We start from the raw sequence: 26,491 nt of genomic DNA, 5'->3' as shown, positions 1-26,491 counted from the left end.
TGGTGAAGATGCATTGCATAGACGGGACCAGAACAGACTTTCAATGGCTGCAGCAAGAGAAACAGAAACTGAAGAAGGTGCATTGCATAGATGAGAGCAGAACAGACTTTTAATGGCTGCAGCAAGAGAAACGGAAACAGATAATGATACACTACAAAGACTCGAACAGGCAAGGATTGCAGTTAGTAGATGGACAGCAAGAAAGAGACATGCCCATCATTTATGGAACTTCAACAGGGTGTCAATGCCCCCCCCTCACACACACACCATGACTTTGAAAAAAACAATGCTTTCAAGTAAAAGTGGAAGTGTTTTTTGTTATTTTTCGACAAAGTTTGCATGAAGAGCAAGCCCCGTTTGTGTCTCCCCTCCCCCTCCTTTAAAAATATTCCAAACGGCGGAACTGGAGATAGATCTAGAAAATATTTTATTTAAATTAATAGTGATATAGATTGATTGATACCGCCACGAAACTTATTTAAGCAGCCGCCGAAGGCAGCAACACTGGCGTAAAAAGGCAGATGATAATATTGATATATAGAGAAAAACATTGATTAATACCGTTGCTAAATTGTCTAAGCAGCCGCCGAAGGCGGCAACCCTGGCGTAAAAAGGCGGACCGGCTGGTCGCCGAAGGCGGCTAGTAAGAAATAAAATATAACATAACTGATACATTTCAATTAATTTTATTACTTAAACATTAGCAGCTTTACTCATTTTTCTTTGGTTAACTACTTTTACAAATTATATATATTTCAGAAATAAAATTATGCATTAGTCAGTACACATCTGTTAGACATTTTCCCTTTTTCTGACCAACTTTTAACTCTCAGCAAGGCATTTTTAATTAAAGTTGTTACATTACTAATAAGTTAGTGAATGAATATAAAATAAAGAAGGAATATTATATTATTACAGTATATGAATGATACATTAATATGCTATTTAAATAAAACACATTACTTTTGATTATTTTTATTAATAAATGAATAATATTAATATGATTAACACATATAATTTTTATATTGCAAATTTTGCCATTCTAAAAAAAAAATATATCGAAAATATCAAAATAACGTGATATTTTCAAAATAAATATCGGATATATATCATGATCTATATCATGATATATAGCAACCGATATATATCGGCGAACCCTCCCCTTGCCAAAAAAATGAGAAAAATACCTCTCAAAACAACATTCTTAGAAGTTTCAATAGAGCAGTCTGCGCCATGACCCCCCCCCCCCCCAGGGCACCTCTATTTTAACGCAAGTTCTGGAGGGTTGAGGAACATTTGAATTTGTCGAAAATCTAAAAGGAAAGCATAGTGAATAAGAGTTAAAATAGTTAAAAGCAAAACAGAGTCTCAAGTGGAGGTTAAAACTGGAAGAAACAAAAATTTAAATCTAGGCATGATATTGACACCTGGTATGAATTTCTAGAGTAAAAATGAACAACCTAGGAGCCTGACCTGGATCCATAAATTTTGAGCAGAGCTCCTAATTGTCTACTGAATTTCTGTGCCACAAAGGACCACAGGCCCCTTAGTTTCCCATGGGTCAAACCACATTGCAGGGTCTGCAGGCATGTAGATCTGGGTCTGCTGGGTGCCATTTTTAATGAATTGAAATTTAAATGTATCCAAATCTAAGAAAATATTTATCAAATAGAAATACTACACACTGTTATTGGCTTATTTAAAATGATCTGCAAAATATACAAAAGAAAATGATTTTTCAAAGACATAATTGATTGCATTTTAAAATTTTATTCTTTGGGTCAATCACAGATTTTAACCCCCAAGAGTCTGGAAAGAAAAGCATTAATGTGGTCCAAAACTTGAAGTTTCAAATTTTGTGTCTGGGGTTGGAAATCTAAAAGTCAAATAATAATTTCGGGTCTCAAAATACTACTAATGATCGCTTATTTTTGACACTGTGTAAAAACTATTGAAAACTAAAGATTTTTTGGGGATAGTTGAGAAATAAGTAAACTTAACATACAAATTAAAATTTAAAAATAAAAAAAAATCTGACATACAGGTGCAGGAGCATTTTAACATTACAAACCTTGTTTTTCTGAAGTTTCTTTCACTGTCTTTCGTGCGTGATCGACAGCCAGGAGGTGGTTGAAGTGTCAGGAAGCTAACAGCCGCTTTAAAAAAAAAAAAAAAAAAAAAAGGAAAAGTGAAAGCCTTGTCAAACCATTTTACATTGCAGGTAAAAAATACATATATATGACTTTCTCAGACTCAAGAAAAAACTACTGTTCGGATTTCTTAGCTGAATATTGTCGTCTTGTGAAACTAATACATAATAATCAGAAAAATAAGTATTTGATATTTTGACTGAAAAAAAAAAGAGATACCATTATTTGAACTTGAAAACAGAACATGGAAAAAAAAAAAAAAAAAAAAAAAACTTGTACATGAACTTTTAAACATAATTTTAAGTTTGAGACTTGCTAAAGAAAATAGAACTCTGTAATGATAGACATTTAGTGTGTAAGTAAAAAATAATTTAACATTTAATACCCCAAAAAGGATCAGCTTTTAACACGTTATCTGCTTTATTGAAGAATATTTTAAAAAAAAAATAATAAAAAAAAGAGGGGTATAAGTTATGGGGAGGTTATGATTAGCATAGGTAAATGAGGCACAGGTTATATATTGTCATTTAGATGACGAAAATGGAATTGGAAAAAAATTTGAACAAAAGAATTCGCAACTCCAGAGCTCGAATACGTTACCTTGAGGTGATTAACACTACTCTCGAAAAAGGTAAAACATTCCCATTCCACGTGTTTTCTTTGGGGTTTACAGGTTTCAGACAGTTTGTGGTGTAATGTAATTTCAGAAGAATAGAAAAGAAAGCTTCCCACAAACACGATGAAAAATTACTGCCATTCACTAAGCGTCAAAGCAAGTTACGGCATTTGTTTGTTTTACCTTTTTCATCCGCCATTAGACAGGCTGCATTAGTGGCTGCAGCGCCCCCTTATAGTTTATCGGAGTTGCGAATATTTTTTAGGATTTTTTATCAATAAGATTACTTGGAAAAAGAAGGAAAGTGTAAGAAATTTTATAATATTAATGTATAAAATACTTTCGAAAACTAAAAAAATCTTACGTCTATTTTCTTTGCTCAAAACACGCTTGGGCTTCAGGTCCCTATGAACAGCAGGCGGCACATCATTCTGAAAATTAAGCAGAGTAGGACTAGGAGGAATATTGGCGTAGGCCCCCATTGCCGAGGGGCTCGGCGGCGTGATGGCATCCGAACTGGCACAAGCACTTTTCGCAGAGTCGGCACCGAAATAGTTATCCGACGTCATCAAACTGGGTCGATACTCGTAGTTGAAAATCAGATCTTTGTTGTTGAACAGTCCTGGTGGTGCGTTGGTGTAGGCATGTCGCCTTGGCTTCTGCGAAGTTCCAGTTGCCTGAACCAGCGGAACGGTGGCATTGATGTTGTCTTCGCTTCGAAATTTAGGAAAGTCGTACGTGTCGTCTAGAATCAACTCTTTTCCCGCCGAAGAAGACAGCGGTACACTCGAGTTAGTCGATAAATCCTCCCCGACGTCATTCCTCGAGAAGGAATTCGTCTGTTGCTGCGAAGTCTGTTTGTAAGCTTTACTCGACGGAGGAGTGTCGTACGTTGCGTTATCTTCATTCAACAACTTATGAGGAAGTTCAAAGTTCTCATACCTGTGCCTTTCTCTCAGTTTCGAAGGTTTAGGTGGCCTAGGCGGAACATTAATATCATTCACATAGTCTGGTTTACTGTCTTGGGCTTGTGCTCCAGGAGAAGGTTTCACAGCTATGTTCTCGAAATGGCTCGCTAAACTTTGAACACTTCTTTGAGACGGTTTAATTTCTTTGATTGACCCATGAAAAGAAGGAACTGTGTCATATTCCACTTCAGACTTTAAACTGGCTTTTCTTCGTGGAATCGTGCTGGAAACTGGCGGAACCAAGTCGGCCAGGTCGACATTCCGATCGAGACTTACCAAAGAATTAAACATATCATTCCCTTGTATACTACCAAAATCTGACTTTGAGCTTGCTGGCACATTATACATCGGTTCGCTGTTCAATTCTAACCGACCCAGAGGCTTCGGATGGTCGTAAAACTCGTCGGATAGAGACTGTTCCAAGTTCCAGTCATTTTTGTCTGGCGGAGGGGGAGGAGGCTCACTGGGTAGGTCACTAAACCCATTCCCTGTAAGGTTTCCATTTAATACAGGTTTACCAGTGTGGCACTCACTAATAGGAATATATGGGTTGGAGGAACTTCTTTCATCTGCTGAACTCCCTTTTGATAGATTGTTTGAACTATGTGAACCATCTTGAGGAACCAGAAAATCTAAAGCAAATATTACAGCAATTACGGAATGCCAACATAGTACTCAAAATAGAAGCATTTTAATGACTCTGATAAATGAATTGACAGGGTTCATACGCATATTCAAAATCAAAACTAAGCACTTTTTAAGCATGTTTTCAAAAAACTCAGCACCCAATAATGAAAAAAACCATAACAAGTTCTAAGTAGTAGTTTTGCACAAAATCCACTTAAACTAATGATAGTTTACATATAATTAACTTAAAGCACTAAAAATTTGCAGCCTAAAAAGAGGAAAGGATGAAATAATAAAAATTTCAAAATATATACTTTTCAATAAATGAAAAATTATCATATAAGTTTTTGTGCTCCCATCTGATTAAAGTGAAAAACCAATGTAAATAAAGCACAAATTGTGAAGAAAATACAGCATATAGCTATTTCAAGGCTACATGAAGAGGCTGATGAAGAGGATCCATTGTAGCCTTAAAATAGCTATACTCTGTATTTTCTTCACAATTTGTGCTTTATTTATGTTGGATTTTCACTTTAATCATATATACTTTACAATTTAGGGTTTTCAAAATAATTAAAAGCAATCCAGAAGCGCTTTCCTCTGAACAATTTGTAACTGATTTCAAGGTGCAAGTAAATTGAAGAGATATCTTACCAAATACACATTTTGAGTATAATACAGTGATTAGTGAGGACTGAAATCTTATTAACTAACACAATTAAATAGTGCAACAAACGATAGAGAAGGGATAACTGCTTAAAAAAACTTCCAAGCATTAAAACAAGCAACATTTTTTAACAAGGAGATTTTTTTAAGAATTAAAAAAAAAAAATGAGAGAGGGAAACTAAGGCAGAAGGTTTAACAAAAAATGGGAATATCCCATGAAAATCAAGAAAGTTAGTAACTCTGGGTTTTGTTTTGGATTTCAGATTCCTCCTTCCCTTCAATCAATAAAATTTGCCAGAACATTTAATTTTTAGTCACATTGGGCAAGTAGTTTGTTGTCCAGAAATACGTAGGTTGATCCAAAAAAAAAAAAAGTTTACAAGCAGAAGAATTTGAAACCTAAACATTGTGAAGCGAATATTTCCACCCAGGGTGGTTGACAGATAGCGCTAGTTGTTCTACAGCAGTTCGACGAGTAAGTGTCAGTACGCAGGGACGTAAAAGCGACAGTATCGGCAAGACGTCTAGAAAAATGATCTCCCAAAGAGGTGCGAGCCGTAATTCAATTCTTTTGGGCCAAGAATGTGGCTGTATCTGAAATTCATGGACAAATCGTTGAGGTATTAGGGGACAAAGCAATGAGTAGACAACAAGACGCGAATTGGTGTCATTCTCATCAAGCGGAAGGGAGCAAGTGGAAAACTGCTATATGGAAGTTCAAGTGGGAGCTCTGGAATCAGCCCCCCTTGGCTCCCAGTGACTGTGTCTTTTTTCCGGACTTGAAGCAAAACTTATCCGGAACACGGCTCACCACTGGCGATGCAGTGTAAACAGCTGCCGAGAAATGATTCAAGGAGCAGGGCCCTGATTACTACCAAGCCGGGATAAACGAACGTTTGAATGTTCTGACAAATGCCTAAACAGGTTTGGCGATTATGTTTAAAAGTGAAGGCCAGATGTGTTTCTTGATTCCCATTTGTATCTTGTTTCTGTTGTTAATAAATACATTTTCATTTGCCTTGTAAACTTTTCTTTTGATCACCCCTTGTATATAGTACTAGTGGCACCCGCACGGCTTCGCCCGTAATAGAAAAATTAAAGGTCTTTTGGTTCGCCTGTATATTTACAAATAATGTACGGTGAATTTTCTCGCCAATTGGCTTGTACCGACGTTACAGTTCCACGTTACGATAATTTCGTATCTCGCCAATTGGCTTGTGCCCATGTTACGGTTCCACGTCATGATAATTTCGTAATTTATGATAGTTTTTTTCTTAAAATTGGAATAAAAAAAGAACCACATCGAATTTTCGAAAAATCGCTTCGAGGTGCACACCCCCATGCTACATACTAACTTTGTGCCAAATTTCATGAAAATCGGCAGAACGGTTTAGGCGCTATGCGCGTCACAGACATCCTACAGACATCCAGACATCCTCCGGACAGAGAGACTTTCTGCTTTATTATTAGTAAAGATTTTGCATATCTGTAGATAAGAATGAAGTCCAGTGGCTCATTGGTAGTTCTTCTCGCTCCCACACAGCATGCCTGGGTTCTATTCCCAGCTCGGGCATGGTCGATTCAGCCGTTCATCCCTTCAGTGGGTCGATAAAATGATTACCCAGCGTGCTTACGAACCAAACACTGGGGGTTCCACGTTAGGCTGCCCACTTAACCGAAGCATCTGCCTTGCACCCTAGAAACCCCTTGTTAGGAAAACGGAGTTGGGCACAGTAGGCTTTGGCCCTCACGAGCTGTCATACCACAGGGTTTGGTTTGGTAAATAAGAATAAAGATTAAGCAGTTTTAAGCACCTGAAGTAAAATTAAGCATTCCTAAAGGTCTTCGAAAATGCATGTCAAAAATTTTTTTTAATTACTCACAATTAAATTTAAATTTTGAAATTCCATCACTAAATCTTACACAAAGTACAAAATTTCAGAAAATTTCATTAGCAACTTTGCTAACACCTCTGGATCACTACTGCTATTAAATAACTAATTCAAGCTAATGTTAGATTCTTAAATCCTTTCATTAATTTTGTAGTGCATTCAGTGAGAAGTGATAGCAGATGTAAACAAAGGAATGTGACACTAGGAAATACTGTTGCCTGCTTGGCGCGGGGATGACTGAAAACAGCACCAATCAGTAATGTGAAAGGTTCCTGAACAGAATGGGGTTGTTTCCTTCAGTCTAAAGTAATACTTTTAGTCAGTAAAATTGATAGAATAAGCAAAAAATAAAAAATAAAATAAAAAATAAAAAATAAAAATAAATAAAAATAAATAAATAACATGGACTCAGAAAATACTTTTATTTTCCCCAACAGTTATTTTTTAATTATTTTTTTTAAATGTCTGATTTTTCTCAACAAGGCGTGGTCTTGATGACATCACAAATGATGCACTATGGCGCATCTTTCCGCCATGTTTCCATGTTATGATAACCAAGAAGCGAATTAAAATTGCGCTCTACGTGAGTAAAGATGCCAATTAAATATTTTGCTCTATGAATGGTGACAGGAAATGGAATTTCATCGTTTGTGATGTCATCGGCAGAAGCTTAAACAATGAAAATGCACCGATTTAAGTATTTTTTTTTTTTAATATTAAACTGAAACAAATTATTTAAAAAATGGTCAGATCCTATGTTTTTAAGCATGCTCTTTCAGAAAAAAATATTTTTAAAATTTTGGAAACGACCCCATTGCTAATCCAAAGAGCAATTCATGAAAAGTGGCAAGTGTTGGCACCAACAACCAATCCTCTTTGTTTACTTCCACTACCACTCTTTCCTGAATGCAATATAGCCATTTCCATACAAAATCACAAGCAGCGTTGCACTGTTTCTGCTACTGGGCACATACATAAACCAATTGAAATGTATTAGAGAAAAAAAAGCATTATTTGTAACTGAAATATCAAAAAAACATAATTACCTTCTTCAACATGAATTTTCAAGCCACAAACAGAACAAATGCATTCAACCCACTTATTCATTTCAGCCTCTGTATCTGCAACAAGATAATACGTTCGTTTGGGAGTTCTTATGTCAAACATAAACTGATGACTGGTTTTCTTACTCTCAAACGTCAATCCAGCGTCAACCTTAAGGAAAATAAAATTTAAAATACTTGAATTTACAAATAAAACAGCAAAAAAGCTAATCTACCACTCAGGTGATTTAGTTATTCAATATATGGCGCCACTTACATAAGTTTATATTGATTTCAGTGGCGCCACCTGTTGGGTAACTAGACAACTAAAGTAGCAGATCGTATTATGGAGAATAATTTAAAAAACACAATTTGTTCAACTTTTTGAGCCAGGAATGATGCAGCATTTGCACCAACAACAAAGGGCAAATTTGTACATAAGGACAACAACAAATCCTGTCAAAAAAAGTTGGCGTCATCCTAACCAACACTTCAAATATTCTTATCATATGATTCTTCAGAAGTTATTATGTGCCAACTTATCAACAACATCATCAAGGCTTATTTGAGGATGGGATGAAACAAAGCTTATAGTAAAAATAAAAATTGTCATTAATTTCTTGGTAGTCCTTCATAATAAAATTATAAAAAATAATCAAATAACATTATCACAAAAGCTAAATGCAAAACAAACCAAAGTACCTGTTCACATTCGTCTAAATCAATTCTGCCTTTCAGTTTCTTGCAATAGTTGTCAGTAAAGTATTCCAGCATAAACTGCCCGGGTAAGTCTCCTGAATGTCGTAGAACAAACCATCTTTGCCGCCATTTCTGAAATAAAGAAAGTAAATTCAAGCAAATTTAATAATACCATAAAATTTTGACAATTGAAAGCTCTGTAGAATTCATGTTGTATAGTTAAATAAATGTATCATTAAATAGAAAATGAAGTTAATTTATCGTAACCATTCTCGATTTCAGAGATTTTGCCATTGAAGACAATGATGAGGATAAAACGACAAATGACCTAATTGTTTCTTGATAGAACAATGATTTTCAAACATATAAACATTTATTAAATATGTTAAAATGGAGAGATCTATGTAAATGTTCCTGCTAAAGCGTGAAAGCTGTCAATGTGCATAATTAATCAGCATATTGACTGGTTTTCTCCATTAACAAGCACAACGATCCCCCTCCCTTGTCACAAAGTGCGACATTTCACCTTACATTCCCCCACCCCCTTTGTCACACGCCCACGTTATTTTTCAGAAACATATTCTGACAAAAAAGTGTGATGTCACTTGCTGTAAACCCTTCCTTGACACAAACTGTCACAAAGTGCGACATTTCACCTTACATTCTCCCCACCCCCTTTGTCACACGTCCACGCTATTTTTCAGAAACATGTTCTAACAAAAAAAGTGTGATGTCACTTACTGTAAACCCTTCCTTGACACAAACTGTCACAATTTCCTAAACCTTTCTCACCCCTCAAAGTGCGACATCATTTGAGGCAGTGAGAAGCAAAGGGATGCAATCGGACATTTTCAAGTTTTGAGTTAAACGCATATAAAGATAACTTCCCACGTTGTTCACCGATTTTTTTTTCAAAATCATGCTGTACAGAAGCACCTACCAGGGCTACCAGTACCATCTCTTGTCCCAAGACAGAGGAGAGGTTCACCTACCGTTTGTACTGGTTATCTCCAAATTTGTAATTTTGCCACTTGCATCCCTTTGCTTCTCACTGTCTCATTTGTGGACAGCCCAGGGGAATAATATGAAACACGATAAAGTAATACCGGAAACGATGTAAAGTAGGGGGGGGGGGACTATTTTTATCGTTTGCGCTTTTCCCCTCCATCTAATGAAGCAAAATATAAAATATGTTTAGACTCTTTGATGCAAAAACTTGATTTGTAGCTTTATAGGTTTTCTTTTTATTCGTTTTGCTTAAGTTTCTGAAACAAATATTTGCACATTAACATAGAACATAAAAAGAAATAAATTTCCTCCTTAGATCCAAAATAGTTAATATTTAAAAAATATTATTATTTCCTACTTTTTCTTTTTTTTCCAACGTTCGTATTTCTTTTCGAAACTTGAATGCTTTACTCATTTAAAAAATGCTGAGTAAATTATTATGAATTATTTTGATTAAGTATTGTTTGCTGTCATTTTTATTGTTTCTTGTTAGCGCTTAATTCGCAGTTCTAAAGCTTGAATACGCTACATTGCGGTGGTTTAAAGAAATTGGAAAGAAGAAATTAATTAAAAAAAATACAAATGAGAAACCCCACAAACAGGAAGAAAAATTACTGTCATTGAATAAGCTTTTATTTGCTTTATCTCTTTCAGCAGCCATTAGCCAGAGATTGCAGCGCTGCCTACAGTTCATTTGAACTGAGAAAAACAAATAAATTCATTGATTAATACATAAATTAAAAGCAATAAATTGCGAATTTTTGATGCATAAGTGGCAAAATAATCAACGCGTACAAATTGCACTTACGGACAATTCTACAGCTTTCTAACACAAAAGAATCATACCAAAAGGAATACATTATGACTATGTCTAAGTTTCGCAGTAGTTTTAAAAAAATATGGAGCTATAATGGGGTTTTTTCCTCCAGTCAAAGGTACTACTTTTAGTCAATAAATTTGATAGAATAAGTAAAAAAGTTGAAACGTCCGATTTTTCAAACAAGGCGTGGTCTTTACAACGTCACAAATGATGCTATTTGGCGAATCTTTCTACTGCGTTTCCACGTTATGATAATCAAGAAGCGAATTAACCATTACGCGTTACGCTTGCTATCAACCCTATCGTTGCCAATACACGTGAGTAAAGATGCGAATTAAATATTTTGCTCTGTCAATGGCAACACAGAATGGCATTTCATCATTTGTGATGTCATCGGCAGAAGCGTTAAACAATGAAAGCGCAGCAATTAAAGTATATATTTAAAAATATTAAACTTAGGATCTGACCATTTTAAAAATAATTTGACTATGTTTTTAAGCATACCCCTTCAGAAAAAAAAAAACTTTTAAATTTTTGGTAACGAAACCATTAATAAATTTGGTTATGCGACGAAAGTACGAAAAAGAGACGCGAACGCATCATTTTTGGCAGGAAGTGGGAAACGGGGTGTCCAGCAAGGAAGCGCGAAAGGAAGTAAAACGAACACAAACATTCAGATAACACCAGCAGAAGAAGATAAACATATGGCTGCAATAACAAAAGAACGTGACATCGGTCGCCATGTTAAATATATTTGTTTCAACCGAACCTATTCCAAACCAAAAGAGCAAAGTTTAATCATTGAAACAAGAGATGGCAATATATTAATATATTGGAAAGGGTTCAAAGGTGGGCTAGGACTTTCTCATTTAGGCTACAATTCCAGGTTTAGAATGCTAAAAATGTACAGTCTTGAGCAAAGAACAGACCGAGCGGACATGATTCAGTTGTTTAAATTTATTAAAATGAAAGATGTTACAGGGCTAAAGTTTAGCACTGAAAACAGGACAAGGGGTCATTGTTTTAAGCTTAACCTGGATATTAGGAAAAATTATTACTTTAGCAGGGTAGTGGAACCTTGGAACAGCTTACCGGAAGAGGTGGTAATGAGCAAGGGAGTAGATAGTTTTCAGAGGGCCATTGATCTTCACTGGGGATTGTAAATTGACTAGGACAAGCCTAGCTGGGCCCAGAGCCTGTTGCTGGTCGTCACTTTTGTATTTGTAACCCTCGAAATTTTGTATAACATACCTATATTTTGTGTACACAAGCATTACATTTCGTAATGCTTGATGGGGGGGACACCCCCCGGGAGGTGTCCCCCCCTTCAAGTGCGATCGCGTACCCACACCAAACGCTACAAAGTACCCCCTCTCCAAATGAGATAAAAAAAACCTGTCGGATACCGCCCCCCCCCCCCGAAATATCGTTAAATTTAACGAACGAGCAAAAAATGCGTTCCAAAGTACAACCATTTTCTTTGCAATAGATTTTGTTACACATAAACTCAGGGCCCGATCAAGCCAAATTGGTGCCCAGGTCCTGAGTAGAATTTGGTGCCCCTCCCCCATGAGAAAATCCGCACAATTTTAAAGTCAATGTTTCATACTAGAAACTACATTTTGAAGGAACATTACTACATTCAAAAAAGGAAACCTGGGACTAATCACAGTTAAAAATGCCTCTTAAGGCGAAAAAGAGTTAAAAAAAACAATTTAAAACTGCAAAAAAGAAAAAGAAAAAAAAATCTTACTAATTCTGACATTAAGGTTTAAAAAGGCTTCTTTTTGGCTTTAACAGAGGCGAATGTGTCGATCAAATAATCGAAATCTATGTTTGATGTCAAAGAATTTTCAATGGTCAATAAGGAAAACACCTGTAAATTATCCTGAGAAATGCAGTTTCTCAAATGATTTTTGATTCTTTTCAAAATGGAAAAGGAACGTTCACTGGAACAGCTGCTGATAGGCAAGGTAAGAAGCTGCAGGGGTGAATCCACATTCGGAAATGTATGTGTAATGTTTAGTGATCTTATCCTTTAAAACAGCGGTTCCCAACCTTTTTACTTGTGCGGCCCACCAGTTTTGCAGAAAACACCATTGAGGCCCACTAACTACTATATATTACTTGCACAGCCGAAATTTACTTTCTGGGGGCAGGGGTATCCGCTCTTCTGCTCATATAACTGTCCTTAAGTGTAAAAGTCATCAAAGTTAAAGCTGCATGGGATTTTCTGTTTTTTCTCTACTAGGGATTTGATATCTGGATTAAAAATGGATAGGTTTAGTCTCAAATAACTCGCAACATTCGATGCATTTCTGCACAGCCTTTTTTTTTAATGTAATGAAAAGCCTCATTCTAATAGGTAGGCTGTCGGAAAACCCCCGAAGTGTCTTAATTCACTGGTTAGTCATGCCGGTTCAACAAAAGAGGAACATTTTTAACTTGAAGCTTGAAGCTAATGTTAGTTTTTTTCGCCAATTATCTTTAAAGAGTTTCTGGTTCATTAGATTTCATTCTCAATAATAGGAAAAAATTCTTAAGAAATATTTTAAAATCTTAACTTTAAAGTTTTTTACTGTCTAAAAGCAAAGGAAAACTTTTGAGTGACGGTACATCTAATAAGTGAATTTTTGCAAAAAAAAAAAAAAAAAAAAAAAAAAAAAAAAAAAAACGGAAATCCACTAATCTTGGGGGACCCCAAGATTTATCTTGATGTTTCAGATTCTTGACCAGTGTCCACGGCCCAGTAACACTCTGTTCGCGGCCTACTTGTGGGCCGCGGCCCATGGGTTGAGAACCGCTGCTTTAAAACATTCTCCAGGAGAAGGGTTACGTTTGCGAAAATTTGAAAAATGTGTTAATTTTTCTGGAAAATGTTCATCTATGTCATTCGAGTAATTTTTTTGAAATTCCAGAGCTAAGGAACAACGACTTCTTTACGCGAATTTTTTTTAACTTCATGAGTTTTTGAGATGATTTTTGAAAAAATTTGAGCCCCTTCTTCCTTAAAGTTGAGAAAAAGTAAAATAAGCTTTTTTTTTTAAAAAAAAAAAAAAAAAGGAAGTAAGTGAATTTAGACTAGGCCATTTTGGTGTCCCCAAATTTGTGGTGCCCAGGTCCGCGGACCCGCCGGATCGTGCGTTAATCAGGCCCTGCATAAACTGCCGTGGGCAAGTGAAGAGCAGTAACAGCGAATCTTTGCTAACCTTTTTTTTTTTTGTACAAGCTTAGTTATGTAGTTTCCACGCTGAAAAAAACGCGCGAAAAAAAAATCTTTTTCCAACTAGAGGTGCGACATCGATGGCGAAACATCGATGTGAGATTTTAAAACATCAATCTTTTTATGAATATTAGCATACATTTTTGAATATACTACACTACAGACCATATATGATTATCTCTAACAATACTATATTACTGAATTTTTTGAGCAATTCTATAAGTAAACTCAATTACCTAGCGAAAATATTGGAGCAAATTTTATTATAATTTTCAATTGAAAATACAAAAACATCAACATCGAAAAAACATCGAAACCAAAACATCGATGTTCCAAAAACATCGATGGTAAAACATCGATGTGTTAACAAAAACATCGACATCGAACCCCTATAATTTCAACGTTTCCCAACCGTGAGAACAGAATCCAAAACGTGTTCCGTCAAATACTTCGAAAACTCAAAACACTAACTTCCTGAAGTCACCAAGTAGCGCATAATTTTCATTCCTTGAAGAAGCGCCATTGAAAATGAGGAAAAATCATAACTAGCAGCAGACAATTTAATGATAAATGACTTGATTCTATTCATTTAATAATGATTCAACAAACAGGAAACGATTTCGATTTCGCAAGGCAGAGAAATCGGCCAGACGACTCAGAAGGAAAAGTCCTCGCAGTTGCCCACAATGACCGCGCTTGGAATTCGCAAATGAAAATAACAAAAAAATTCTATAACAAAGTCATATGACGGTGAAAGTCTGATAAGCCGACAAATCTTACTATAATATTATATATGCGAAAGTTTGTCTGTATGGATGTATGGATGGATGTATGGATGTTTGTTACTCTTTCACGCAAAAACTACTGAACGGATTTTGATGAAACTTTACAATAACATAGCTTATGCATCAGAATAACACATAGGGTAGTTTTCGTCCCGTTATGGGGGGCAAAACCCCCTTAGGGGGGCAATAAAACACAATTTTTGTATAAATTCTCTAATATTGGGATGAAAAAATACTTGCACATATTTACATTATATGTCCATCGAAAGCTCTGATTTTTCTGCTGAAGATGGCATTTGTTCGAAATTTCTAAGTAGAATAAAAAACGAGTTATGAGCTTTTTAGATCCATGTTCGAAGGCTTTCCTCAACTCAATACAGTATTTAGTGTATCATCTCAACTCCCCGTCGATAGCGACAATTGTTGTATTGTTGACTTTCTTTGCTTTTCGTGATTGTTCAAGGCTTTTTTCAAGTCAAATCTTGAAGTAAGATTTTTGCACAAGATTGGCAAATAATACATGATTTGACTGATGATTTTCCATTTAAACGGAACTTTAATGTAATTAATGGTTTTTATTATTATTTATGCTAATTGAACACTTACTCATTATCCAAACAACCAGCAGATCGCCAAAATTTTTGCAGAAAGATTTCCGTAGCTGATGCATTTGGCAGTTTTTTCAACGTTGCTGTTTTTGAAGCCGAAGACTACGTCATAATGTTTCTCAGCTTTCACCATGTAAACAAAATATCGCCAATCAAAGAATTTTCAAAAGACTTTTTTTACTGCGTTAAATAATCCAGCAACTAAATTAGGCAAATCCATAAACAGCACAAAAACTTCCATTAATTTTCCTTTTTGCAGAATTTCAAACAATCACCAAATTTTATTACTTATTTTGGTAACATTTCGGATGAAACTGTTTAGCGCCATTTTATGGTGACCAAAAATATCTCAGCATCTTGCGACGATATCTCTGTAACGAAAATTAATATCATATCGTTTTACAAAGTAAGGAAAGAATGGGGGAGCATCATCGAAGGTACCTCGAAACGACTTTCGCAAATTCGGTAAAATCGCACCAAGAGCCACAATGATTAAAATTTCCCGAAATAACTAAAGCAAATATAAGGGGATTACGAGCGCAGCTACTTTTTTTTAATCACTTCGTACTTAATTAGCCATACAGAGAAGGTTTTAGACTCCATGTTAAAAAAAAAGTATCAACAGATTAATCTTTTTAAACATGAGAAGATTAATTTCATGTTTTTTAAATTTGTATATGCTTAAATATAGTGCTTTCGTTTCTAAATCAATACTACTTTGTTCTTTATACTTACTGCTATTTTAGTTTTATGGGTAAGGAAGAAACTCGATTTTTAATCACGTCAAAAAGATGTGTTTTAAATTTTTTTACTTAAAACAAAAAACAAAAGCAAGTAACGATTTTTTCTAATAATTATTACTGACCCAGGCAACGCCGGGTATTTTTGCCAGTTTTAAATAATTTAAGTATAATGCAGTGAATCGAACGCAATGGAACAGAACAACAGTTATCACTGAAAATTTCGAATATCTTATTGATACAAGGATATGTCGCCGTAAATGTAAGGAAAAAAAAACACACACACACACACACACAACCGCATTTTCGTTTTTAAAATTACGCTTTAAAATCTTGACTTTCTCTAAAAGTACCAAAGTCTAAATTTCATGGAGTACAATGCATTTTTTAAACTAAATTTTGCTTTAAAGAATGACGAATATAGACAAATTGTATCTATAGTAGAGATGAGTTCGGGCTCATTTTTGAGAGCCCGGGCCCGCCCGAGCCCGAAAATTTGTAACCGAGCCCGCCTGAGTCCGAATGATATTGTCTCGGACCAAAATCGGAGCCCGCCCGAGTTCGAAGGAAACTTTCTTGTATCAAAAACTAAGCCTTCTACAGTCTGACATGATCTCTCTGTTAATGAAAAATGCTACGTCAAATGTTCTTCATTAACAGAGGTTTCTAAATTTTCTTAAAATGCTCCACTTCAAATGCATTACTGTATGACCTATTGCAATACTAATTGCCAAAAAAACATTATAAATAAGCGTTAATTTTTTTTTTTTGGGGGGGGGGGAAATTTGACATTGATTGAACTGATTTAAATGTTCCTTTCATTTTCTCACAGTGGGAAAATGTTTATTTGCTTTGAATTTGTATGGAGATTGGCAATTGAATATGTGTACTTCAGCCCGAGACCGAAACCTATTTTCGGTTTTAGAGCCCGAGCCCGCTTCGGGCCCGGGCTGTCGGGCTCGGGCTGAGCCCGTCTCATCTCTAATCTATAGCTGAGGCAAATATAATATGGTAGCATTGTAAAGGCAAAGAGGGGGGGGGGTCATGACCCCCACTCCCTAAACGTCGTTAATATCCTTCGTTCACACTGTGTTCAAACACTTTATGAATAAAAGGTAAACGATTTTACAGAAATCGTTTCAAGTAAAAAATTATTTTTAAAAGTAAGCACATATTTGATATGCTACTTCTTTTCCTTGCTTATGAAATTAATCAAAAAATTATGCCCTATTGGGTGCCTTATGGACAATTTAGAGCTTTTTATTAACACCCAAGCAGTTTCAGAAATTTTTCGTACCCATAACCTTAGTGGGGTCATTCATAGGGGAAAGGTCATCCTTTAGCATGACCTCCCTGAAATACTACTCTGTATCCGCCCCTGGCCGGGGTTATCTGCCAGGTTAGGTTTGCCTCAACTAAATCTTCATTAGGTTTTTCACTACAAGCATTATCTCTTCCTCACAATCTAGTATGGCAACAGGAGCTATGAAAGATATTTCCCTGACTTTTAAATTTACCAAATTCCCTGACTTGCGTTTCTTCTCTTTGTCCTCCCCCCCCCCCTGTTCCAATGACAAGAAATAAAATATTTTAAATCAACGACATCAAAACACAAAGTTTTCAAAATTATTGCAAGAACCCCCTTTTCAATGCAAAGATCCGTTAGCTTCAAGCAGTGCTGTAGTTGGAAAAAAAATGTATGCAAACTCGCCGGGGAGGGGGGGGGGGGCAGAGAGACGCACTACAGAAAACCAATTTACATAACATTTGCATTATTTTTGGGTCATTTGACGGTATTTTGGACAATTATGTAGAGTCCGCAACATTACTTTTTTTGAAACAACTTTTTAATTTAATGTTTGATTTGCACATTATTTTATTTCGAGTTTGTCCTACCAACACTGAAACTAAACTTAAAATTATTTGCAAGTCAAGCAATAAATTAAATAGTTATGGCAAAAAGTGTCATGTTACGGACTTGACATTTGTCCGAAATACTGTGAAATGGATCTTTTGCAATAAAAAAATATGTTTCGAAGAACGACGTTCTCCCCTCCCCCTTCCCCCCACCAAACACAACACTACTGGCTTCAAGCGGGAGAGATGTAGAAACAAATTACTTTTTGCCGCATTTTTATTTTTCTACAAAAACAAGTACAATCAACTCCCAATCAACCGAAAGCGGATTATCTGCGAGTCAATCAACAATCAAGAACGCTATTTTCGCAGCAAAAATGAAATACCAATGGCTGTTCTTTGAGAAAAATTGTGAATTTAAAGTCAGTTGTTTTTGTCTAATTTATTTATTTGCTTGTTTGTTTATTTATTGCGCTTTCTTCATCCCATCGTACATACACTTTTTTTTCTTGATGTCAAGTTCTGTTGTGCGAAAATAGAAAACCTTTTTACTGCATTGTTTATATTGTTACGCGTTCGTAGCAACTTCAAACTTTCTTTGAATGACGACACAGTTCTTGAGAAAAGCCCACTAGATCTAATTACAGCTATGTACAGGAAATGTAGTTACAACTGCTAAATCAATCATCAGCAATTAAGCAAATATCAATTAACACCGTAAACTCAACGATGGCACACGTATTTACATCCAAATACGCAAAAACACAGCGCAAATGCCTCACAATAAACAGAGCAACGGCTCAGACGAATCTCAGACAATTTAAAAACCAAAACTAACTCTCCCATTCAAATGCCACTTACGCCTTTTATACTGCTTTGGAAAGTTCGACGAAATTCTACAACTTTCTCGTGTTTTCTTTTTATTCCATTCACAAATCTTATCATTCAGAAATGGGGGGACCGTATACTTCAGTCGAATGCTAGGGGGTTGCATGTACATTTACAAGTTACGTCACAAAGACAATTTTAGATGAAGGATAATGGAATAAACGCCAAATTTAGCCAGATTACAACTAATTAATCACATAAATAATTACTATTTACAGAATTTGTAACAATATTTTCACTGTTTGTAGAAAGTATTATGCATCAATAAATTTGTCAAAAAATTTTTTGAGGAAGAACAATTTTTACCTCATTAGTCCTTCATTTTAGCCTTTTTGCGGTTTATCCGCGATTTTTATTATCCGCGGCATTCGTGCCAACCAATGGGGCCAAAATTTTAAAAGTATTTTTTTCTGAAAGAGCATGCTTAAAAACATAGGATCTGACCATTTTTTGATGAATTTGTTTACGTTTAATATTTAAAAAAAAATACTTAAATCGGTGCGCTTACATTGTTTATACTTCTGCCAATGACATCACAAATGAAGAAATGCCATTCAATGTTGCCATTCACAGTGCAAAATATTTAATTTGCATCTTTACTCACGTGTATTGGCAACGATAGGGTTGATAGCAAGCCGTAGAGCGCAATATTTAATTCGTTGCTTGATTATCATAACGTGGAAACGTAGTAGAAAAATGCGGCAAAGTGTATCATTTGTGACGTCATCAAGACCACGCCTTGTTTGAAAAATTTGGCATTTTAAAAATTTAAATAAAACATAACTGTTGGGAAAATGAAAGTATTTTCTGGGTCCATGTTAATTTTTTTTTTTTTTTTGCTCATTCTATCCATTTCAATGACTAAAAGTAGTACTTTTGACTGAAGGAAACCACTCCATTCCGCGGATAATCGAGAGTATACTGTATGATGATAATTACTATCATTATCATCAAATTCAGATACTCAAACTTTTTCACAATCAAACTTTAAAAAAAAACTACTTACCCCGAAAAGCGGTAAAAATGCACCATTAGAACTACACAAACACCTATTTGAACTGTCAAACTATCTTAACTGCGAGCTAGCAATTCTAAATGAGAGTACACGAGAAACCGATAAAAGCTTGGGGTGTTTCGCAAAGCCAATATCAAAGTTCAAATATAATTAAGATATAAGAACAGATACTGTACAAGACGTTTGAATTTATAAAGAAAGAGGAAAGAAACAAGCACATACAAATAAGCAAGAGTGATTTAAATAAACAGAATTAAATGCAATGGCGGACTAAGACAAAAAAAAAAAAAAAAAAACTGCACCATTTGCAAAAATTCTCATTTTGACGAATTTCTCGACAAATAAGGGACTGCAACTTTTGTCACACAAAAGGTATGTCTCTGCTGAGCAAGTTTCAATAAAAATTTTATCACCATTTTCAATTAAGGAACAAGCAACACAATGAACAAAACAAAAAGGTTTCTTGATCATCCTTCATTGTAAAGAGAATCGGATGCTGGAACTTTTAGCAATTAGTTCACTTGCTATGAAAAATAATTTTATATATTTTCGTGAAAGTATTGACGTCGTATTGACGAAACGATAAGCATTTCTTTCAAAAATATCAATTTTGTTCGCACGTTTTTGGCTCGTTACACGTAGAGTTTTCCATCCTGGCTTATCAAACTTTCAGAAAACTTAACAGCATACAAGAACAAGAGAATCATTATGCTAAAATTTGATGAAATATGAACATTTAAAGTAACGTATTTCGCACTGCGTCTGCGTCAAAGATAGCAATTAACGAATTTTAAAATTTCATAGCCAGATAGATTTGGCATCTTATAAAAAAAAAAAAAAAAAAAAAAAAAAAAAAAAAAAAAAATCAATTGAATATCATAAAAACTATCAACATCGGCGATAGAAAGATATCGCCGACTCAACGAGCCGCCTTTCAATTGTTCTCGGATAGACAGTGAATCGTAAGGCACTGTTGACAAATAATAATTTGTATTTATCGCGAATCAGACTGAGTGATCGCAGACAAGTGTTGCAAATTTAGGAGTCATCTATACCATTCGTCGCGCATGCCATGTAGCAAATGTCGCGATTGGCCCCGAAGCGGATACAAAATTGCACATGATAAATTTTTTACATAGGTCTGTGTTTTCCTTACATAAAATCTGCTATATAGGTCAACAAAAATATTAGTTTCGTGGCAGTGAGACAAGAATACCGAAAAAGTTAGAAATTAGTAGTTTTTCTGCGATGCTGTAATGGGGGGGGGGGGGGTTACAATAATATAAGGTTTTTAACCAGTAACGTAAATAAGGGGGGAAAGGGTGGCACCCCCCGAAACGTTGGTCGAAAAAAATTTAAGTAAGGAGAAAAACCTCAGAACTTGCTTTTCCCTAGAAAGAAAACGAAGTACGATTTTCCTCTGAATATCATACTGTTGCAAAATTCCAGGGGTGCTCACAAGGCCCCACCCCTAATGCCCCCAAGGACCCCCTGACGGCGCAAGTTGCGCCATCCGAATTTTTGGAGGGGGATTTTTAAATTTAGTTATTTATTTAATTTATTTATTGATTTATTTTTTATTTAATTCATTTACTTTATTTTATTCTGTTTATATTTCATTTCATTTATTTATTTAGTTTGTGTGTGTCATTGGTGTAGCACTGAACTTTTCTAATAAAATAAGAATAATGATAACAATAATTAAAAATAAATAAATAAACAAATAAATAAAAATTATTTAAAAAATATAAATAAAACATATTAAAAAAATTAATAAAATGAAAAAGAACTACAAAATAAAAAAAGGAAAGAGGATTGAAAATTTTTGGGGGAGAATTTGCGCCCTTGAACTTGGGGGGGGGGGGGGATGGGCATCCCTGCAAAATTCACGGGATGATTGCAGCTTCAGAGTCTGAAAAATGCTGCCTTTCCAAGAGTGTCTATCCTCATTCCTCAGAAGGTTTGAAATTCCGACCTTTATGGCATAGATCTCTACATCAAAATTAGAAGTATGAAATCCAACTGCATAAGAATAAGACATTTTTTCATCTCCAAAGAGAAGGCTTTAAACCATGTTTGGCAAGGTTTTGGACACTACGCTAAAAATCCTGGTTTTTATCGTCCTGTCCAAAACTGTTCGAAAGTGTCGAAAACTATATTTTTTAGAGAAATTTTATTTTGTGAGAAAACATCAAATAAAAAAAAATGTATCGAAGTAATGTTTTACATTGAACATTTATTTAATGTGAACATTCAACTTATTTATGCAGCTGATTTTAATCTAGTTACAGGGCCGGTTTAATATCTATTTATGCCCTAGGCCAAACTTGGAGATTACACCCCTCCTCACATATCCGAATTCTATCGAAATCATATCCCCCCCCCAGCCATTATCAGAGGCGTAGTAACGCCCTGTGACAGTTGAAGATTTCGTGCTCCCTCTGTTTGACAAAATCAGGGATGAGTTTCTTTCTTGTTTTCCTTCCATGATATTCAAAAACCGGGGGGGGGGGGGAGAGGCTGAGGGTACTCCCCAGGAAATTTTTGAAATTGAAGTGTTAGAAATGCAATTTTAGGTCATCTAAGGCTATTTAACAGGAAGTAATGGCATTTGGAACTCGACGAGGAAGGTTTTCGTAACTGAAGTCCTACATACGTAATTGTATGTTATCTTTGTTAATGTTATAGAAAGGAATGAGTTCAGGAACTTCCCTCCCCCTCCCCCGTAGAAATTAATTTTTTAAATGAAATAGCCCTCCTGCATTGTTTTTTGAAATTGAGGTCCTACAGTGCAACGTTTAGCGATCTTTGTTTGTTTTTTTTTTTTTTTTTGATGCAAGTGACTCGAGCAAGGAAACTTTTTGAAACTGAAAACGAAAAAAATCGTAGGACGTTTTATAATTTTATAACGTTTGGACATAGATGGGGTTTAACCGTTCTTCCCCAGAAAGGTTTCGAAATTGAAGACATAAATACGCAATTGGAAACCATCTCTGATGATATTACGAGAAGGAATAGGGTTCGGTAACTCTCTTTCATATTTGTTTCAAAATTGAAGTAGTAAAAACAAAATTATGGATGATTTTAATCAGGGCCCGATTAAGATATCAAGGGGCCCTAGGCCAAATACCTTTTTGGGGCTCCTGTATTCAACCTTTATCCATTGACTGAAACAATTTTAACCATTTTCTAAAGTTAATTTCAGCCATTTAGGGGGCCCTAGACCTGGGCCTAGTTGGCCTATTCAATAACCAGGCCCTGATTTTAATGATGTTGGAGAAAGGCTGCAATCCGGGGCGCTCTCAGGAAAGAATTCCAAAATTGAGGTCCTAAAACCTAAAATTTAAAAGTCCTAGACAATTTTCAATAAGGTAGGAAGAGAGCTGAAATCAGGGTCTCTCTCCAAGAAAGTTTTTGAATTTCAGGTCCAAAAACAAAATTTTAGACAATCTTGATACGATGTGAAGGTGGGGCGCTTTAAACATCTTTCAATTTTTAGAGAAAAATCGAAATGAAAACTGCTTTGTGGGACCTATAATGCTAGGTGACTGTATAGGGTTTGGGGAATCTCCTCCGGAAAATGTTTGAAATTTTAGACCATCTTCAAAATATTGGGAACGGAACGGAGGGCGAGAGGTTCGAGGGTGCTCTTGCACAAATGTTTAGAGTTGAGGTCCTGTAAGCAAAATTGTTTGCTTTCTTCAATGGTGTTAGGGAGAAAAGTAGTGTTTAGGACCTCCCCCACCCAGAAATTTTGGATATTTAAGTCCTAAAAGCGCGGTTGTCTTTGATGGCGTTGTGGGAAGGGATGTGGTTTGTTGAGTCACACTCGGAAACTTTTTGAAACTGATGAATGTTCTAAATCACTCTATACCTCTCCATTTTAATTTTTCTTCTATTTAAAACATATTTCGGGGCATCCCATGCGTTTTTATCCACTTTCTTGTGATCTTTGTGATGAAATTTTGAATAAAAATGTTCGTAAAAATAATATGTTGGAAGCAAACTGCAATAACTTACATCATCGGGTTTTTTTCTTTTCTTTTTCTTTTTTTTTTTTTTGTGCCGCTGTTGTCTGTGCGCCTGCAGGAGCTATATTTTAAAGAAATTATTGTTCAAATCAAACATATATTGAAAATATTTGCTTTGACCCGAAAAGAAACTCAACTCAATCACTATGCCCCTTCCCTATCCTCCAATTGCTTTTTTTTCTGCCTAACGGGATGATTGCAATGTAGTCTAAGTGAACTTTGCTTCTTCATATATACTAGCGTGCCACAGTTTTTTTCCAACAAGCTGTTAATATTTTTTTTTACTGTAATGTGCAACCTTTTTGGCTTGCGCCCCTAGGGCAGGGCCTAGGGTGGCCTATTGGATAATCCGGGCCTGGTTACATAGAAGTTGAATTCTTGATTAAAATTTCAATTCATGAGTTTTACTTTTTTTCCTTAATTTTATAATAGTAACCAAATTTCCCTAGGTTTATGCATGTGTGCAAATGAAAGCAGGGTGGGCAAGGTTTTTACCGCCTTGCTCAAAACCCTCGTGTGAAAAACTGTCCGAAACTATTTTTGAGAAACTATATTTTGCGAGAAAATATCAATAACAGAACAAAATGTGTCAAAATTATGTGCTTTTTGACTACCTATTTAATATATTTATTCAATGTGAACATTCAAGTATAAATATATATGTAACTTATTTACACAGCTCATTTTAATCTAGTTATTGTAAAAATTAAATTCTTCATTAAAAATTTCAATTTGTATGCATCAGTTTTTTTTTTCCATAAATCAAATTTTCTGACATTAATGCATGTATGCAAAAGAAAGTGTTCAAAATATAGTGCAATAATTGACTTAAATGCAACAAATTACAATTTTTTGTAGTTACAGAATGTATTATATTAAAAATATGAACTAAAAAAGGAATAGCACAAGTTTTAAAATATAAGTGTTTAATCATCAATTTCTTGGTCTTTAATCTATGATTTAACTTTTTTTTTTTTTGCTAAAACATCATGTAAAACTTATTTACAAAAAACATTAAATTTTTTTTTTGGCACCTAAACATTGAACATTTAATAATGTTCCTTTGAGTTATTAAGGGAACTAAAATTAGTTGTCTTGGTAGTGTTGCGAATTTCCTTTTGTAACTCTACTAACTGTTACATATGAGGCAGTGAGAAGCAAAGGGATGCAAGTGGACATTTAGAAGTTTTGAGTAAAACATGTTTATAAAGATCAGATCCTAGGTAGGCTTTCATTGAAATTTTTTTCTAAATCAAGCTATATGCCAGAACCTACCAGGACTACTAGTACTATATCTTGCCCCATGAAAGAGGAGGGGTTCACCTACCATGTGTACTGGTTATCTCCAAATTTTTAATTTTGCCACTTGCATGCCTTTGCTTCGCACTGCCTCATATGGAAGTTTTTATGTAATAGAGTTATTAACATTTTTTTTAAAGTAATATATTTTTAAATGAACATTTTGGAGAAAAGTATTATTAAATGCTCATTCTCATTAAACCTCATTAATATCTATATTTATGCATTACGTATTTGCAGTTAATACAATTTTGAATGGTGATAATATTGTAAATAAATTGCACTTCGGTTAACATTTAATTGGTTTCCCTGAGCATTCCCTGTTAATATGTCACAAATTATTTTTATATCATTTTGTGATGGTCAAAAATGGTCTTTTGCCATGCCGGTTTAAACCGGTTTGTACCAGTTGGTTTTAACCACCTTGGCAGAAACTTCTCAACCCTGCTTAAAACACATCATAAACCGGGATAATAGGGCTCATGATATATTTCACCAAGGCTCTGGAGTCGGATTTGGATTGATTTCGGGGTAAAGGAGTTGGAGGTCAAATTTCAAGAGTCAGAGTAGGCCATTTTCTCTCTGAGTCTTTAACTCTGTCAGGCAAGAATCCACGGAGGCTCGATGGATAACTGGGGGAATGTTCCCCTCCCAAAATAAGAAGTGCACCTAAAATTTCTCAGTGCAGAAACAGAAAATTTCTTCAATTATTACTCATTCCACTCCACAGCGTAGTGCATTCCTAAAATATCAACTTGAAGGAAGGTGGCAGGAAAAGCATGGAGGTATTTGCAGCTGGACTCTTGTCAATGATAAGTCACATTTTAGAGCTGGGCTTCTGTAACAGTTACTCACAGGCTCCAATGGCGCTTTAGAAAACAACAATTTGCAGTACCACAAAAATGCAGTGACCGGTAGAAAAGTTATTTTGAGTATATATTTCAAAAAAAAAAAAAAAAAAAAAAAAGATGTTTGAAAGCTAATGAATAAAACAGGACATATACAATCATAAGTAAACAGAGAAATATAATAACTAATTGCTGAAATGCTTCAATAAAAAAGCTCGGATTCAAGAGGGCTTGAGAATGGGGTTGTTCACTTCAGTCAAAAGTAGTACTTTTTGTCACTGAAATTGATAGAATAAGGAAAAATGAAAAAAAAAAAAAAAAAAACATGGACTCAGAAAATACTTTCATTTCCCAACAGTTATTTTTTAATAATTTTTTTTTAAATTTCTGATTCTTCAAACAAGGCGTGGTCTTTATGACGTCACAAATGATGCACTAGGGCGCATTTTCTACCGCATTTCCATGTTATGATAATCAAGAAGCGAAGTACAACTGCGCTTCTACGCTTGCTATCAACCATACCGTTGCCAATACACGTGAGTAAAGATGCGAATTAAATATTTTGGACCGTGAATGGCAACACTGAATGGCATTTCATCATTTTTGATGTCATTGGCAGAAGCGTTAAACGGTGAAAGAGCACCAATTTAAGTAATTTTTTAAAAATATTAACCTTAAAGAAATTATTTTAAAAATGGTCAGATTTT

General features: G+C 35.2%; 1 protein-coding gene across 1 annotated transcript in view; it reads right to left on the bottom strand.

Moving 5' to 3' along the window:
- Positions 1–26,491, bottom strand: part of LOC129227079 (GRB2-associated-binding protein 1-like) — a 52,300-nt gene that overhangs the window by 10,045 nt on the left and 15,764 nt on the right. Inside the window, exons 2-5 of the mRNA XM_054861713.1 lie at positions 8,666–8,794; positions 7,967–8,135; positions 3,131–4,366; positions 2,072–2,156 (exon numbers count right to left, since the gene is read on the bottom strand). Coding sequence (XP_054717688.1) covers positions 2,072–2,156; positions 3,131–4,366; positions 7,967–8,135; positions 8,666–8,794 — 1,619 coding nt within the window. The remainder of the gene's footprint in view (positions 1–2,071; positions 2,157–3,130; positions 4,367–7,966; positions 8,136–8,665; positions 8,795–26,491) is intronic.

Source organism: Uloborus diversus, chromosome 1 (assembly GCF_026930045.1).
Source record: "Uloborus diversus isolate 005 chromosome 1, Udiv.v.3.1, whole genome shotgun sequence".
NCBI classification, from domain to species: domain Eukaryota; kingdom Metazoa; phylum Arthropoda; class Arachnida; order Araneae; family Uloboridae; genus Uloborus; species Uloborus diversus.
This window is presented reverse-complemented; position numbering and strand designations above follow the sequence as displayed.